Here is a 16028-nt window from a genome sequence, read left to right on the forward strand (position 1 = left end):
CCTCCGTACCATCCTGACCACTGTACTAAATACAGGTAAATCTACGCTAACTTGAAGATCTAAATAACTATATAATTGCTATGCTAAATAGATGCTATAATAGTCTATCCTGGTCGTTACCAATACTCGCAATTCCAGCTCCTGACTCACTACAGTGATTTTGATGGTTTTATACTGCCAAGGGCGTGGTAGCTCGTACCAAGGGGCGTGGTGAGCTGGAAACTGCTTACGTCACCTGCCACCGCTTACGTCACTTGCCACCACAACATCCAATAGAAAAAATCAACTGCAGTAGGCACCGTTCAACCTGAAGAGGGCAGCACTCAGACGTTTTTACACCATATATTGTAGAATTAAAACATTTTATACTCAAATTTCAAAAAAGTTACTCGAATCAATGAACAGCACTAATAAAGCCCCATTCTTATAGATCATTAACTAAAAAAAGTTGGTTTAGGGTTTAGTTACTCTTTAAGAATAACTTCGCTCATCACTGATTATGAATGCATCAATTCAGATGCGGAATTAAAGTATGAATTATGAGATGGAACACACTGTTAAAAGGTCATAGATCATTATCTGAAGTAATGTTTTACTTTCACAATGAACAAGTTTTCAGATTTCAACAAACGATTTAGAAAACATCACTATCAACTTTGTTATAAGAGTTGAGATTGCCAAAAATATTGCTGATTTAGTTTCATTAGCGTTTCATTCACTCAGCTGCTTCTCCCGCTTGTGGTGAGCAAAAGGAACAAGAAAACACGCTCTTCTCACAGTTAATCAGCTTATGTGGTGTCAAATCTCATTTATTGTTAAAGACAACCTTTATTACAAAGTTTTTAGAAAAAATTTTACATTTATGTGTTTTTATTTAAAAGTTCTATTCAGGGTGTTTAAATGTGAAAGGAGGTCATTCACAACTGGGTCAAGTATTAATCATATTACGTAAGTAGTGGAAGATCGTGTTGAATTTCATTGTTTGCATACTACAGATCAGTTTGATTAGACTTAAACCTCTGAGACTCTTAAAGAGATCTGATAATACAAATTGTGATGAAAAAAGAGTGGATCAATGATTTTTCAAACTAAATCAACATAGAAAAGAGTTGGAACATATTGTATATGGTTCATGTAATTCTTTTTTGTTCATCATTGTGTGTTATAGTGTGTATATAAGAAAGCTGAAGAGTGGAAAAAATACTAAGGTTCCTTCTTGTGAAGTGACATTCCTCTTTATCAATGGCAAAAACATCCTCAACAGCAGGAATGTTCGGTGTTTTAATTTGCTTCCATGAGGCTGATGTTACGGCTATGTCTTCTTGACTTTTCTGATCTTCTGCACGACGCTTCTTGACAGTCCATGTTTCTCAAGCTGTTGTTTTATCTGAAGCAAAAATGAATATACAGATCAAAATATATGATATTTCTGTTCCATGAAACATAAAATGCTCTGGTGACTTACTTGCTGCAAAACAGTCTCAACGTCTTCCTTCTTTGTTAGGTCTGAAAATGACTGAAGTCTCACTTGAAGTCTTACAACATTTTCTAAAGCAATACACAAAAATATGAGACAGTACTACATAACATCAACAAAAAGACTTAATTGATGAAACTCCTACCTGATCCACCCATGAAGGCCCAACGACCAGGAACATTTACATTACTCGTGTACTTCAGGTTTGGGATGGAGTAGCCATCAGTTGAACCAGGAATTACAAAGTGGTTTATGGAGTTTATTGTGTCGTATCCAGCCTATTAAAACACAAGAAACAAATGTTATTTATGCATACAGAGATGGTACTGAATATATGATATTATTTAAACCTTGTCATGATTGCTTTACCTCCACTTGATCAGAAATTATAGCGCAGTCACCATAATTTATCAGAAAGAAAGAAAGATTGCCACCTGAAACTAAAACCGCTTGAAACGTGATTGCCTGAAAAGAAAACACATGAAACAGTTTTTTTTTACCTTGAGCCAGGATCTTAATTATTTTTTTTTCTTATTTTTATTTTTTACCTGGGCTGAGTGATGAATAAATGAATTCATATCTGACATTGCAAAAAAAAGTCCCAAGTGGCAACAAAGACCCAAGAAGCACTGAAGTCCATCTGAGGGAAATACTGGTTGATATCCTGAGTGTCGCGAGTGAGAACACTTCCACTGGTGTACTGCTGAATCCAGTACTTGCCCATCCAACCCATGTCATCAAGGTCACTCCAGAGTGGAGCAATGAAATCTTCGGCTCCTCTCGTGACATAGTAGTATGGTCCAGATGCTGGTTGTGGTTGGTTGAATGTAATGAGTCCGTTATAATGAACCTGTAACGCGAGAAATCAGTTCAAATCCAGCAGAAAATGATTGCAACATTTGCATTTATATTAACTGTAGACTGGCAATAGAACTGAATTCTCACATATAAGCTGTTGTAAGTGTGGCCAAAGAATTTATATGAAATTGAGAAGGGAATGAATATATGGTCTTCATCAGAAATAAGAGAATATTCAGTGTGTCCTGCTGCTAAGCCGAATAGATAGAATATCTCTGGTGCTGCCAGGAGAATGAAAACAAAAAAACACAAATGAAGATGTGAGCAGTTTTACAATTCAGAACACAGCATTTATTCAAAAATAGGCTACCTGTCCATGGCTGTGCAGTTGTTTTTGTTGTTGTACTGACTGTTAAAAAACAACACTTAATTAAACACTTTTATGATGCACATAAAACTATTGTACACAACATCATTCACAACATTATTACCTGATAGATCTGTGGTGGTTGTCGATGAAGGGTTAATCTTCTCTCTCTCTCTCTCTCTCTCTCTCTCTCTCTCTTGTTTTACTTGCCTATATTTATCCACTCCATGTCGGGGCTTTTGTGTTCATGTTTTATTGTTTTAAACTTTGACATTTTCTTTTCTTTCAGGGTATAGGCACCTGTATGATTTGACAGTGTAAATTAAATTTCATTTACTTACTGATAATACTGCATTCTGCTTGCATCCTCCCTCACTGTTGTAGACAACAATGACATCAGTTCAAATATGATTCTCTACAGATTTTCATACAGTAACTTTACCTGTCAAAAGTTTGGAAACATTGTGATTTTTAAATGTTTTTAATGAAGTATCATTAAAACAGAAATCTTATCAAAGATAAAAGAAAATAAGCCAATAGCCATTTCAAGCATGCGTGCAGACTTGCCATTTAGCAAGTCAGATGCAGGACCTATTAGTGAAGGGACATTCTCATTTTAAAAAGTGAGTTGGTCCCGCCACTGTGACCGTAGAGCAAGAAGACGACGACGTGAACGCACTCAGGACAGTTCAGACATTGCGGTGAAAATCAGAGGAGAAAACGATATAAATACGGATCAGTTTCTTGCACAGAACGATCGTTGTGTGTCTTTACACATCAGTGTATCTTCACAAGCCGCAGGGTTTAATTTAGTTTTGTTTGTGTATGTTTTATAACTCTCAAAGCCCTTATTCCCATCCACTGACATTATAGGACTAACAGACTTCAATGGTTTGAGTTAAAAATCTTAGTTTGTGTTCTACTGAAGAAACAAAGTCACCTACATCTTGGATGCCCTGGGGGTTAGCAGATAAATGAACAGGAAAATTGACACAAAAAAAAACACAAATGAAGATGTGAGCAGTTTTCAGAATCTTGTAATTACAGTTACTCTGGCGCTCATTAATTCAAAAATAGGCTACCTGTCCATGGCTGTGAAGTTGTTGTTGTTGTTGTTGATGATGATGTACTAAATGTTGAAAAAACAACATTAAATAAAACACTTCTGTGAAGTACATAAAACATCAGTACACACACAGCATCATTCACAACATTATTACCTGATGGATCTGTGGTGGTTGTAGATGAGGGGTTTGCTGAATGAATGAACAAACACAAAAATGACTGAATAGCTACATCAGAAACTCATTTAACACGTGTTCACATATAAATAAAAATTAATATTTCTCATGAAAACAGAAAGTTGGTATGGGACATATCAAAGATATTGTCCTTTTAAAAATAAATAGAGTCATCAATATTTTGTTGCTTTTTATGAGGGTTAATCTTCTCTCTCTTGTTTTACTTGCCTATATTTATCCACCCTATGTCGGGGCTTTTGTGTTCCTTACATACATTGGAAACAATTACTCATTTTTCATTGTCAATATTTTAAACACTTTAATAATTATTGCAAAGTCATCAAAACTGACTCGTGGCATCCAGACTAATTATTTTGTGACAAAAATAAGTCATAACCGCCGTGAATGGCATTCTATGTCACGTATATACAACCCGGTCACATGTGGAACTCATTCGCAAGATCACTACCAGGTGGTACACAGTTTTGGTCATTGCTCAGAAAGGCTGGAGTTGACATTTTCACTTTTTTATATTACACAGGTCTTTTAAAATCCCTTTGAAGTTACTGACTGCTCCTTTATTAGGCCCACTGCTTTCTGAGATATTATAAAATATGTTTTTCTGTCTTCCTGCTAAATCTGATGAACTAACCCTTTAAGTCTTACCTTTTTTTTTTTCACTGTCCTCATCTGTAAGTCGCTTTGGATAAAAGTGTCTGCTAAATGAATAAATATAAATGCAAGACAGATGATAAACAAAGCCTTACTGAGTGACAGGACAGATAAGAGCAGATGAAGATGTTGTGAAGCCGGAGACAGTCTCATGATGATGAAGTCAAAGATAAAACCACATGTAGGGGGTCCTTTTTCTGTGATCAGAGAAATAACTGAATTTATTATTTTAAAATGCAGTTAAACCAATCCTAATCTGTAAAACCAAACATTCAAAGTATTTAAAGTTTTTTAAGTTCTACTAACTTAGATATTTTGAGTTCCTGTAAAAGAATGCAGAGTGGTATTAAATGGGAATACTTAAAACATAAATTGAGAGAGTATTCAGTTACATTTAGCAAAAATCTGATAAAAAAGAAACGAGTAGAAAGATTTCAGTTGATTCAAGAGATTAATAAATGTTGTTGTAAACCTAATATGTCCAAAGAGGAGAGACAAAAACGTATTAAGATACATTTCGTTTTAGATTAATTATATATTAAAAAGTCAAAAGGGTGAATGTGAGGAGTTGAAAAATAGTTTATATTTTATTCATTTGGAAAAAAAAGAGGTCAGTAAAGAAATTTGTTTAATTGTGAATCAAGTAGAACATTTAGATCAAAATGCAATAGCTAATGGGGTTTATAAATTCTACTCTAAATTGTATTCTTCATTGTTTTCCCCTAGTAATTCTAATAATCTTTTCAGATAATATGATATAAACATGATATCCCATCAATTAATAGTCTATTTTAAGGAATTTGTGAATCAGACATAACCTTGCAAGAACTTGATGCAGCTACAACTCATAGGCACCGTAAATATTTGAGCAAACTTAATGAAAACATTTGAATTAAACAAACTGTATTCAAAAAACATGTTGCATTTAATACAAATATTGAACTTTTGAAAACTAAAATGTATTATTAACTCAAAAATTGGTTGCCTTAATTTTGAGTTCTGTTAACTTTCTGTTAATCAGGGTTTACAGTAATTCAAGAGAACTTAAGAGAAAGTAATCAGACATTTCTGCCTCTGAAGCCGGGTCCCACTTTGTTTTGGGAATCTTTAACTATTATGTGTTGTAAACAGTACCTGTGATTACATGCTACAGTACTGTACTTTGGAAACAAGGAAAAAAATGCAGCTAAAAATAGAGGTTCACGATATATCATCAGCATGGCTATTTTTAATTTAAATATACTGATCAACGTTGGATATTTATCAGCTCAATTATGTACTTTCTTTCGTCTATTTTTAGCTTTAGATTACAAAGTACATGATTTAATAGTTACAGATAATTATAGCATGTGCAGTATAAGCATTATTTACCAGTGAATAAATTAAAACTGCATATTTGTCCAACTCTTCTCAGAAATAAATTTGACCCATAGTTCTTTCACTTTCAGTATCATCCTGACATGCAGATTAAAAATACATTATACTTTCTCTATTCACCAACACAAAATTTACAAACATTTAAAATTATACATAGAATATAATTATATAAATTTAATTTAATTAATAATCACACATATAATTAAAATCCAACATTTATAACTATGTGCTCTATTGTCTAAGTGGAGTTTTTCAGTGTATTTACAAAATATGAATGTGACTTTGAGTGTTTACCCTGCCATTATATTGTTGAAGGTCAAGTTAATTTTATTAAATTTTATTTTCTATATAGCACCAGATCACAACAGTCAGTTGAGGTTACATTTCCTATAGAACAAGTCTATATTCTTTTATTAAAAAAACGAAATAGCCTTATGTTATTTATCTTATTTACACGACAGCATATCATTTCTGTCTCTAACATTCATGCACGTTTACAATTCTCTGCTCTCTGTATCACGCGCACACACACACTTAAACATCTAAACTTAGTAATCTAACATACTTATCGTCTAATTATTTCTTCAATTTATTATGGAAAAACACCAATGCAGTCTCATATTGTCATGGTGCTGCTGTGAGACGGTGAGGAATGTGGAGACAACAATAGGAAAAAAAGTAACAGTCTTTATTATGACACAGGTAGCACATTAATATGTTTAACAAAGCAAAGCAATCAAAGGGCAGACAACACTATAAATACAGGGCTTAATGAGGTCTAATGAACGTGACACAGGAGATTCAAATGAGACAATCAACAAGAGGGAGAAATTAGGTCACGGGAGCACATGGAGAAGAAAAACACACGCAGACAGTTCATGGGCGTGACATATCGCATATCGAGGCGGAGTCCTGGACTCTGAGGCTGGAGGCGTAGACAGGGGATCCTTTAGCCATGATGCAGATGGAGACTGGCAGACCCTCTCTGATCCCATCGAAAAAATGGTGGGCTGAGGGTGAGTGAATGGGCTGCCAGATGACAGCTGGACTTGGGGAGACAAGCCCTCTCGGGATATCAAAAGTCCCTTTACAGTTTCACATCGGTCATGTTTTGAAATTATCCTGGTAAAGTAAAAAAAAAATGGAGTAAAAACAAGATGCTGATTTCAAAGCATTTTGAAAAGACACACTTCCTGCTGCCAGTTGGTGGCGCTATATCTTTGACTCCTAATAGTCACATCTATGTGATCGACCTCACACAGTGAACAAACCACTGACGTTTCATCAAAATCAAACAATGTGTGCAAGAGTTATTAGACATGCCGTTTCTCATTTCTCACCATAATTTCATCCACTCACCATGGCCAAACCATTCGAGATAACAAATATTCTCAATTTAACATCCCTAATGTCTTGAGATCATGTTCATCGAGTTTGGTGGCAATCAGTTTGAAATCCTCAGAGGAATATATCAAATTCCAGAGCATGCTATAACACAGCCAACTTCCTGTTGAGCGGAGCCTATGACATGCAGTGCCACAGTTGTTCGGCCCAATGAGATCTATGTGTGTACTGAGTTTCATATAAATATGTGCAAGTATGTGTGAGATATACATCAAGTTTTCTGACTATGTTTCAGGGGATGCCATAGAGACCATGTGCCATGCCCAGGTCCCAGCCTCTGTGCAGATTCCAAAATGTATAAGTACGCAAAATAAAAGCAAAATACGCATTTGCATCTTAAGATTGCTTCCATAAATCAACATTCAAAGCAAAATAGCTGAGTTCCTGTTGGTCGTAGCTGATGAGTGTAAATTATAAAGTTGTCTCGCTTGATGAGACAAATATATGTACCGAGAATGGTATCTGTAGATAAAACTAACTCCCCAACTTTTGTCAAAAGGTGGCGCTATAATAACCTTCCTTCACACCCGACTATGAGCTTTTGCAAGTGTCTAACTATCATTAATTATAATGTGCGTGTCAGTTTTAAGCATGTTATCTGCCTTTGTGAGTCAGAGGGACTGAATAACGTCATTGTATGATGATTATCTATATCAGATGTCACAAAATGTTAAACACAATAATGTCTGTGACAGAGTTTACTAGGGTTTCCAGAAAAAATGTTGAGTTTATCATGGTCAACTAAAACATTTTGTGAGGAATGAAGACAACTTTAAACTATGAGCTGAAAAAGCATTAAAATCACTTTATTTTGCACGTTCTTAGGCTACATATTAATGGAAAATTATGACAACAACAATATCAGTTGTGTTTGTTGAACTGACCAAACTGTTTGGTAAGCTCTGTCCAAAATTACTCAATTTATTCCTGTAAATTGCACTAATTCAAAGGACAGAATTTGTAGAGGTTATTAAAGTGGATTTTATGGGTAGCACTCATTCAATTCCAAGATACACCACAATAACGACTGCACAAGCTCTCTCAGCAGCTAGAATATACCCATGATGCACTGGGCTCCACAGAGTAAATTCCCCCATCTCTGCAAAAGATGACGTCCACAGCGAAATCATACAGATGTACTGTAAGTGACTTTTAATTGTTTGATTAGGGTTTGGACTCTAGATTCTATGATAGATTTAAATAAAAAGTTATTAGAACTGGAGCTTGCCCGTTAGCTTAGCATCAAATGATTATTACACAGCAAGTTCAAACAACACAAAAGTTGTGATTTTGGATCCAGACACTGATTTAAATTAAAAGGTTCATCTGTATCATCTGTTACATTCTGCAGTCCCAAAACATAAGTTTGTGTGATTAAGTGTGCCTTCAGAATGATTTTGAAACTGATATTTCAGGGTAAAAACATATGCACAATTGTTACAGCAAAGTATCTCACTCAACCACCATTAAGCTGCCGTCTCCCTCTCGTGGTGAACAAGGAAAAAGACAATTTCTCATCCACCGTAGGCAACAATAAACTAAAATGCACTGTATATGTCAGAATTTAAATATTTTTGAGTACTCCTTTTTATATCATTTATTTTTGCCAATCAAAACGAAACAAGCTTGTTTTTTTACTCGCTAAAGTGTGAAATTAACAGACTAAAACAGAAACCACTGACACCAATCAAACTATAAAAGGCAAAACACATATTTTAAAACTTGGTTGTGTATTTGTCTTCTTATAGAAGATATATTTTAGTAAATAAACTTCTCGACTTTAATTTCTTAAGGGATTAAAAAGATGTGACAATGAAGCATGATGTGACGGAAAAACACAGAAAGACAGTTTTTTTGTATATAATCAAATATGTTTGTATGTATGTAGGCTATATGTATGAGAGAAACAGAAAGTAAGCGGAAAAAGTGAAGCATCAAACAAGATTCTCTGTCCTGTGCAGTGACATTCCTCTCTTGATCAGTTTCTACATCTTTAAAATGGCAATCATCATCAGAGATTTAGGGTTAGGCCCAATCCCAGTTCTACCCCTTAGCCCTTCCCCTTTCCCCTACCCCTCCATTTCGCGCGTTCATGTGAAGGGGTAGGGTTGTCTCGATTCTCTTTTGGTTGGAGGGGTAGGGGAAAGGGGAAGGGCCAGATAGCCCTTCAAACGAAGATTTTTCAGGACCACACTTCAAATTAGTGATGGGAAGTTCGGATCATTTTACTGACTCAGACTTTTGAGTATCATACAGCAAATTGAATGAATTTTTTTCGAGTCATTTCGTTTATTTCGTTCATTTTTAGAAATTGTAATTAAAATGTTACGTGTTACTTCCCCAACACATCTAGTACTTACGCGAACATTGATCATACTACAAACAATACAAAACTAAAATGCTATAAGATACCGAAAAGATTAATTCATTCTTTACTTGGGTCTTCAGTCTGTGATTAGCTCATCTCACTTCTTGTCTGAAAAGTCTTCGGGTTCAAGTCATTCCTTAATCACGTGACAGACCCATACACTAAACTAATGGAGTCCGAGCCGGAACGAGAATTGATTAGTTCATCTCATGAGTCTTTGGGTCGAGTCGTGACAGACCCATACGGTATTTCTGACACTTCTGTCACTGTGTTTTTGTTACTGTTTCTTCAGGATCTGTAGTGTGTTATTATTTTATTAATAAATAATAATAAATAAATAAAAACCCTGTTATAAATAAAATATTGATTAATTTGTCTTTTTGACGGTCTATCAGTAAATAAACACTAGGCTATATAATAAAATAATAATCCAAGCATACAATACAAAGTATTTATGGAGTTTTCTGGTATAATAATAGCTTTTCCTAGGCAAACTGTACAAGAAGATTGCTCAAAAAGAACATAATGACATAAATTAAAAGCAAATAACATTTTGAATTCTAAACAAGTAACACTACAGTTCTATAGTCTAATCTGAAGGGTGAACTCAAAAGACATAAATCATACAACAAAGTCATTTTTGAAGATTAGAATCCACTGTAAAAATAAAAAAACAAACAGAAAAAATCGAATCTCTTCTTTATCAAAGTGATTTCGCCATCATATGGACAAAATTTTAAGCATAACCAATAATTATATATATATATATATATATATATATATATATATATAAATAGTACTATGCAATAGTACTATATTTGTAAGGAAGGTTGTAAATTAACTAATTACTCCAATGTTGTCACGTCACGTGACAAAAGAACGAACAACCCGAAGACCCGAAAGATGAACTAATCAATTCTCTTTCCAGCATTGGTTTAACATATGGGACTGTCACGTGATTGTGGAACGAGTCAAAAACCCGATAGACCCGAACTATGAATTAATCAATTCTCTTTCCGGCTCGGACTTAGCGTATTGGGCTGTCACGTGATTAAGGAACGACTCGACGCGAAGACTCATGAGATGAACTAATCAATTCTCTTTCCGGCACAGATTGCATTTGGTTTAGCGTATGGGTCTGTCACATGATTAAGGAACGAGTCAAAAACCCGATTGACCCGAACTATGAATTAATCAATTCTCTTTCCGGCTCAGACTGCATAGGTTTAGCGTATGGATCTGTCAAGTGATTAAGGAACGAGTCAAAAACACGATAGACCCATAGACAGTAAAAGAAATGGACACAGCGACCCCATTGGATTCAACGGAGACAAGTGAAGTCAATTAGAAGCAAGCACTTCCTGGGGGTCGAGAGTATTGTGCAGACTCAAACTGAGCTTGATGACGTAGATGTCACGTGAGCAACCTGTAAGTCTTCTAATCGCTCTGCCAAGAGAAATCTGAATCACCCACCGAATCTTGCAGAGAAGGCGAGCGTGAACAGGAGCACATTTTGGTAAGTATTCTGATTGATTATCTCCCTTGACTTCATGCCTCCACGTCCCCCCGATAGCCTCATAGACAGTAAAAGATTGCCTGCGAGCTTCTCCTCCTGTCCATACGATAATTTCTCTAGTGTGCGACAGAGAGTCGCTGGTTATGACGCAATCGTTAGCCTATTTTTTACAAAAACTGCTTCTACGGGACCATAACGTAAGATACAAGGTAATGGAGCCTTTTATACATTTTCGTGTTTCTTTAGAAATAATTAATGGACAAATGGAGTCTTTAAACACCTCAGATGTAAAGTTATTCACTGTCAAAATGACGCCAAAATGAATGCGAGTCAATACAATGCTTACAGCAGGTGGGGGTCCGCTAGCCAATGGCGGCGCCCAGGGGTGTTTCAAAAAAATAGGAAACCCTGCCCCCCTGATTACTACTAGCAGAGCAGAACCTATAGAATATTGCGCATGCGCGACTGAACGAATCACTCCCCGAGACGACTCGTTCTTCCTGAGTCACATTAAAGATTCGTTCAAAATGAACCAATCGTTCAAGAACGACAAATCACTACTTCAAACGAAGGGGTATGAATTCTCTCAGCAACATGGCTGCTATAGCGAACAAAAAGACACATAAATGTAAGCTTTTTTGGCATAAATAAAGATTTTAATGAAAAGTAATCATTTGTTTTATGTTACATTCAATTTTGAGTTCATATTAACGGTCATGTTACTCAAAGAAATGTTTGCAAAAAATCGCTAATATTTGCTAACGTCATATCATTACAGACTGCATGATAGCGCCACAGCATATGTCTGATCAGTGCAATAACTGCCGTAGACATTAATGGGGGCTAATCCCCCAATAATTAGAAATCGCTAAACCATTTTCTCAAATATTGCCTATTCGAGAGAGAGAGAGAGAGAGAGAGAGAGAGAGAAAGAAAGAGAAATGGAAGTTGCGTGTATTCGTGTCTGTGCGTTTCGGCCCAGAACCGGCCCATATCTGGATTTCATGCGGGCCAAATGTGGGCCAGATCTGGGCAAAAACTGCTTGCTGTCTGGGTTTAGAGTGAGCTTACTTAAAACAAAAATTTTATCCTCTCGCTGCTGAAAAATATAATGTAGCGATTCAGTATTTAAACTGTATTTAATAAAAGTCGTGGGGCAGCGTTGACAAGTGTTCTTTCTCCTGGATGTGTGAGCTGCGCGATTTCCGATATGTGTGTGTGTGTCAGTAAGAAGCGCATTAATACAGAACGATAATTAAAGGCTCTAATGCACACCAGCAGACCAGCATATGTGTGTATTTTCAAAGCTAGACGATGAATGTTGACGTGTGACGGCATAGTAGTGGTGTCCATATCCTGAGGGGAATATTTTCTCCCCTCCCCCTTGAAACAGAGTGTCAAGGGGGAGGGGAGAAAAAATAGAGGGGTATAAAATAGAATTGGGATTGGGGCTTAGTCTCTGCTTTATAGACAATTGGCCGAGCTTTTGGGGCAGACCTGACCTGTTTAAAAGAGATGGTCTTCATCCCTCCTGGGGTGGCGCCACTCTTCTCTCTAGAAATATGGCAAATAGTCTTAGTGTTTATACTTGACTAACTGGGGCCCAGGTCAGGAAGCAGACAGACTGGCTAAACCGACCGTTTGCTAGCTGCCTCCCGTCACAGAGGTCAGTTAATTCTCAGCACATAGAGACTTTTTCACCTAGATATCACACTATAGAGACTGTGTCTGTTCCCCGAACTAGAAAAAACAAAAAACGTCCAAACCAGGTTAAGATTAACAATTTAATTGAGGTTCAACAAATAAAAAACAGAAGCAATATGGATAAACAAATGATAAAGCTTGGTTTATTGAATATCAGATCCCTTTCTACGAAAACACTTTTTGTAAATAATATGATCACTGATCATAATATAGATGTACTCTGTTTGACAGAAACCTGGCTAAAACCTGATGATTACATTATTTTAAATGAGTCCACCCCCCAAGATTACTGTTATAAACATGAGCCGCGTCTAAAAGGCAAATGTAACCCAGATGTTTTTCCTTATTCTCTTTATTTGCGGTTCCACCTTATGTTCGCGTTGTCGCGAGACTTCGTGAAGCATCGCGGGACTTGACAGAGTGTTGCGTCACTTCTTTTAAATACGGCCGCGCGCTGTTGTTTGGTATGTGTGTGCGCGAGCCGGTGTGTTGAACTGCTGCAGATTGCCTCTACCTTTTCAAATGACTGCTGTTGAGTGACTTAATGATAAAGGAACTGGCCAGGTTCTGTGTATTGATGGCGAGCCACTAGGCCCAACCTGATGCTTCGGAGTGCATGCATCTACCGGTGTGGTAGGAGGCACTGCAGCTGCGTACACACACACTCAGCTGCTAATTGACATTTACACACACTCTGAGACATTTACACACACTCTGAGACATTTGCACACACTCTGAGACATTTGCACAAACCTTGGACATTTTTCCCATCCACACATTGGTACTGATCTTATGAACTTGTGCTATCATGGACTCCTTGGACTCTGCCTGTCTCGAGGGTTGTGTTTTGTGAATCACTGCTGCTTCAAGCATCCTTTTATGGTTGAGAGAATTCTGAGATCGTTGTATGCTCATAAATAACTTTGAACTGAGTACTACCTATGTGCACATGTAAATATTGTAAATACTTGTTGTCCTATATGTAATACAACTCACAATTGCAATGCAACCTTGACTCTGTGTGTCATTGAACTGCACCTTTTCCTCCTTGAGCCAAACTAGACTCTTCTGATACTGATGTACTATTTTATCTATAATTGTAGCAAGTTATATATGCTACACAAAGGTGGAGGTGTTGCTTCAATTTATAACAACGTTTTCAGGATTTCTCAGAGGGCAGGCTTCAAGTATAACTCGTTTGAAGTAATGGTGCTTCATATAACATTATCCAGAGAAACAAATGTTAATGATAAATCCCCTGTTATGTTTGTACTGGCTACTGTATACAGGCCACCAGGGCACCATACAGACTTTATTAAAGAGTGGTGATTTTACACCCGAGTTAGTTCTGGCTGCAGATAAAGTTTTAATAGTTGGTGATTTTAATATCCATGTTGATAATGAAAAAGATGCATTGGGATCAGCATTGTCGAAATCAAACTCATTGTCGAAATCATTGTCTAAATCATACTCTAGATTTAATACTGTCACATGGAATTGATGTTGATGGTGTTGAAATTATTCAGCCAAGTGATGATATCTCAGATCATTATTTAGTTCTGTGCAAACTTCATATAGCCAAAATTGTAAATTCTACTTCTTGTTACAAGTATGGAAGAACCATCACTTCTAACACAAAAGACTGCTTTTTAAGTTATCTTCCTGATGTAACCAAATTCCTTAGCATATCCAAAAGCTCAGAACAAATTGATGATGTAGCAGAAACTATGGACTCTCTCTTTTCTAGCACTTTAAATAAAGTTGCTCCTTTACGCTTAAGGAAGGTTAAGGAAAACAGTTTGACACCATGGTATAATGAGCATACTCGCACCCTAAAGAGAGCAGCCCGAAAAATGGAGCGCAGCTGGAGGGAAACAAAACTAGAGGTATTTCGTATTGCTTGGCGGAAGAGTAACATATCCTACAGAAAAGCATTAAAAACTGCTAGATCCGATTACTTTTCTTGTCTTTTAGAAGAAAACAAACATAACCCCAGGTATTTATTCAATACATTTGCTAAATTAACGAAAAATAAAGCCTCAACAAGTGTTGACATTTTCCAACACCACAGCAGTAATGACTTTATGAACTACTTTACTTCTAAAATCGATACTATTAGAGAAAAAATTGCAACCATTCAGCCGTCAGCTACAGTATCACATCAGATAGTGCACTATAGACCCCCTGAGGAACAGTTCCACTCATTCTCTACCATAGGAGAGGAAGAATTGTATAAACTTGTTAAATCATCTAAACCAACAACATGTATGTTAGACCCTATACCATCTAAGCTCCTAAAAGAGGTGCTTCCAGAAGTCATAGATCCTCTTCTGACTATTATTAATTCCTCATTGTCATTAGGATATGTCCCGAAAACCTTCAAACTGGATGTTATTAAGCCTCTCATCAAAAAAACCACAACTTGATCCCAAAGAACTAGTTAATTATAGACCAATCTCGAATCTCCCTTTTCTGTCCAAGATACTAGAAAAGGTGGTATCCTCACAATTATATTCCTTCTTAGAGAAAAATGGTATATGTGAGGATTTCCAGTCAGGATTTAGACCGTATCATAGTACTGAGACTGCTCTCCTTAGAGTTACAAATGATCTGCTCTTATCATCTGATCGTGGGTGTATCTCTCTATTAGTTTTATTGGATCTTAGTGCTGCGTTTGACACAATTGACCACAACATTCTTTTGCATAGACTTGAACACTTTGTTGGCATCAGTGGAAGTGCATTAGCATGGTTTAAATCGTACTTATATGACCGCCATCAGTTCGTAGCAGTGAATGAAGATGTATCCTATTGATCACAAGTGCAGTATGGAGTACCTCAAGGCTCAGTACTAGGGCCGCTACTCTTCACGCTTTATATGTTACCCTTGGGAGATATCATCAGGAAACATGGTGTTAGCTTTCACTGTTATGCTGATGATACTCAGCTCTATATTTCTTCGCAGCCCGGTGAAACACACCAATTTGAAAAACTAATGGATTGCATAGTCGATATAAAAAACTGGATGACGAGTAATTTCTTAATTCTGAAAAAACAGAGGTGTTAATTATAGGACCTAAAAACTCTGCTTGTAAAAACAAGGTG

At 36.5% G+C, this 16028-nt stretch overlaps 1 protein-coding gene across 1 annotated transcript; it reads right to left on the bottom strand.

The window, feature by feature from the left end:
• Nucleotides 1-862: 862 nt before the first annotated feature.
• On the bottom strand, nucleotides 863-2555 carry LOC132122485 (sushi, nidogen and EGF-like domain-containing protein 1). Its single transcript, XM_059532819.1, has 6 exons — nucleotides 2423-2555; nucleotides 2063-2327; nucleotides 1847-1977; nucleotides 1623-1755; nucleotides 1466-1548; nucleotides 863-1387 (listed from the first exon to the last, which is right to left on the bottom strand). The coding sequence occupies exons 2-6, from the start codon at nucleotides 2208-2210 to the stop codon at nucleotides 1313-1315; spliced, it is 570 nt and encodes a 189-aa protein (XP_059388802.1). The 5' UTR covers nucleotides 2211-2327; nucleotides 2423-2555; the 3' UTR covers nucleotides 863-1312.
• Between the last annotated feature and the right edge of the window lie 13473 nt (nucleotides 2556-16028).

This window comes from Carassius carassius, chromosome 40 (genome assembly GCF_963082965.1).
Source record: "Carassius carassius chromosome 40, fCarCar2.1, whole genome shotgun sequence".
NCBI lineage: Eukaryota > Metazoa > Chordata > Actinopteri > Cypriniformes > Cyprinidae > Carassius > Carassius carassius.

Coding starts and splice junctions, on each gene's coding strand:
- LOC132122485 (XM_059532819.1), bottom strand. CDS start 2,210: ATGGGTTGGATGGGCAAGTACTGGATTCAGCAGTACACCAGTGGAAGT. Junction 1,978..2,062: donor TTGGGACTTTTTTTTGCAAT/GTCAGATATGAA, acceptor TCCTGGCTCAAG/GTAAAAAAAAACTGTTTCAT. Junction 1,756..1,846: donor TAATTTCTGATCAAGTGGAG/GTAAAGCAATCA, acceptor GTGTTTTAATAG/GCTGGATACGACACAATAAA.